The sequence below is a fragment of the Calliphora vicina genome, chromosome 3 (assembly GCF_958450345.1).
Source record: "Calliphora vicina chromosome 3, idCalVici1.1, whole genome shotgun sequence".
NCBI lineage: Eukaryota > Metazoa > Arthropoda > Insecta > Diptera > Calliphoridae > Calliphora > Calliphora vicina.
Genome location: NC_088782.1, coordinates 128,954,675 through 128,956,033, shown reverse-complemented (window position 1 = coordinate 128,956,033; position 1,359 = coordinate 128,954,675). Strand labels below are relative to the sequence as shown.

The following is a 1,359-nucleotide window of genomic DNA, read 5'->3' as shown; positions in this document are numbered from 1 at the left end:
ACGTTTCGTTGGTATTATTTCCAACTTCTTCAGGGATTGAATTTTATTTTAATCTGGTAACATTATAAATATACAAAAGGAAAATTCTGGTCAATAACAACAATAATTATAATCTACATATTCAACAAATTTACTTATATATAATCTTTTTTGTCAAGTTTACATCATTTATAAAATATATCACAGTTTTTTGTATAAGTGGACAACACAACACAAAACTTAAAAATATTAAAATAAATGTATGCAAAAATAAATAAAATATCACAGTAAATTTGTCTTATTCGATCACAGTTGTTGTTATTACTAAAATATTGCAATGGTGTAGATTGCATTTGTATTATCTTTATCCTCTTTTGTATTTATTGCACTTTCTGATTTTTGCTGTATTCTCAAGCTCTCCAACGTATATCTCTTATTTTCCCTTTTTTCCTTATCTAAAATCTTCACTCTTTCAAAGTTTGGTTTGTGTCCGTTTTCAATGCAGTGTTGTGATAGTGCAGTTGATTGTTTTTCTCTCTTTATGTCCGCCTTATGTTCATCTATTCTCACGCCTAAATTTCTCTTTGTTGTGCCAATGTACACTTTCCCACACACCTCACTGTCTCCGCCATCACATTCAATTTGATACACTACATCACCTTGTTCTCTGCACTCAATCTTCGTCTTTGTTTGTGTAAATAAGCTGTGTATTGTTCTGTTTGGTTTATGTGCAAATATTATTTGTTGGTCTTTTATCATCTCTCTCAATTTGTTGTTCTCAGTTAGTCTTGGGATAAAAGGTATACTGTAATATTTGGCGTTGCCAGATGTGTCCTCTTTGTCATTTTCCCGTGAAGAATTATCATTACTCCCATTTTTGACCTTAATTATCAGTTCATCCACTAGATCATTTGGAAAGTCATTTTTCTTCAGTATAATCTTAATTTTCGCCATATTTCCTATTTCAAATTGTCGGTCACTCATCTTGATAACTTTGTTAATTAGATTCATCGCTGTATTCATCTTTTGTCTCATGGGTTGTGTTGAGTGGAAATTCAATAATCGTCCAGATGCAATTGGTTTCATATACCAATCTGTTATTATCCTCTGGTTATTCCTATGTATTCTCATATCAAGGTATGGTATAGAGTTGTCCGTTTCTCTCTCCAGCGTAAATTTCAACTTGTTGTGATATGAGTTAAATGTCTTTAGTATCATGTCCTCATCCTCATATTTTATTATAGCAAATAAATCATCGACATATTTTGTGATGAGTTTTATTTTAATATTTTTCTCCTGTAGCTCCGCTAATGTTTGATCCAGTAGGCAGTCCAATATTATATCAGCAACTGTCGGTGATAAAGGGTTTCCCATTGGCAT

At 31.6% G+C, this 1,359-nt stretch overlaps 1 protein-coding gene across 1 annotated transcript; it reads right to left on the bottom strand.

Annotated features, from left to right (window-relative positions):
- Positions 1-303: 303 nt before the first annotated feature.
- On the bottom strand, positions 304-1,359 carry LOC135955758 (uncharacterized). Its single transcript, XM_065506116.1, has one exon. The coding sequence runs from the start codon at positions 1,357-1,359 to the stop codon at positions 304-306; it is 1,056 nt and encodes a 351-aa protein (XP_065362188.1).

What these genes read in the sequence shown, in the direction of transcription:
- LOC135955758 (XM_065506116.1), bottom strand. Translation starts at nt 1,359, where the DNA reads ATGCCAATGGGAAACCCTTTATCACCGACAGTTGCTGATATAATATTG.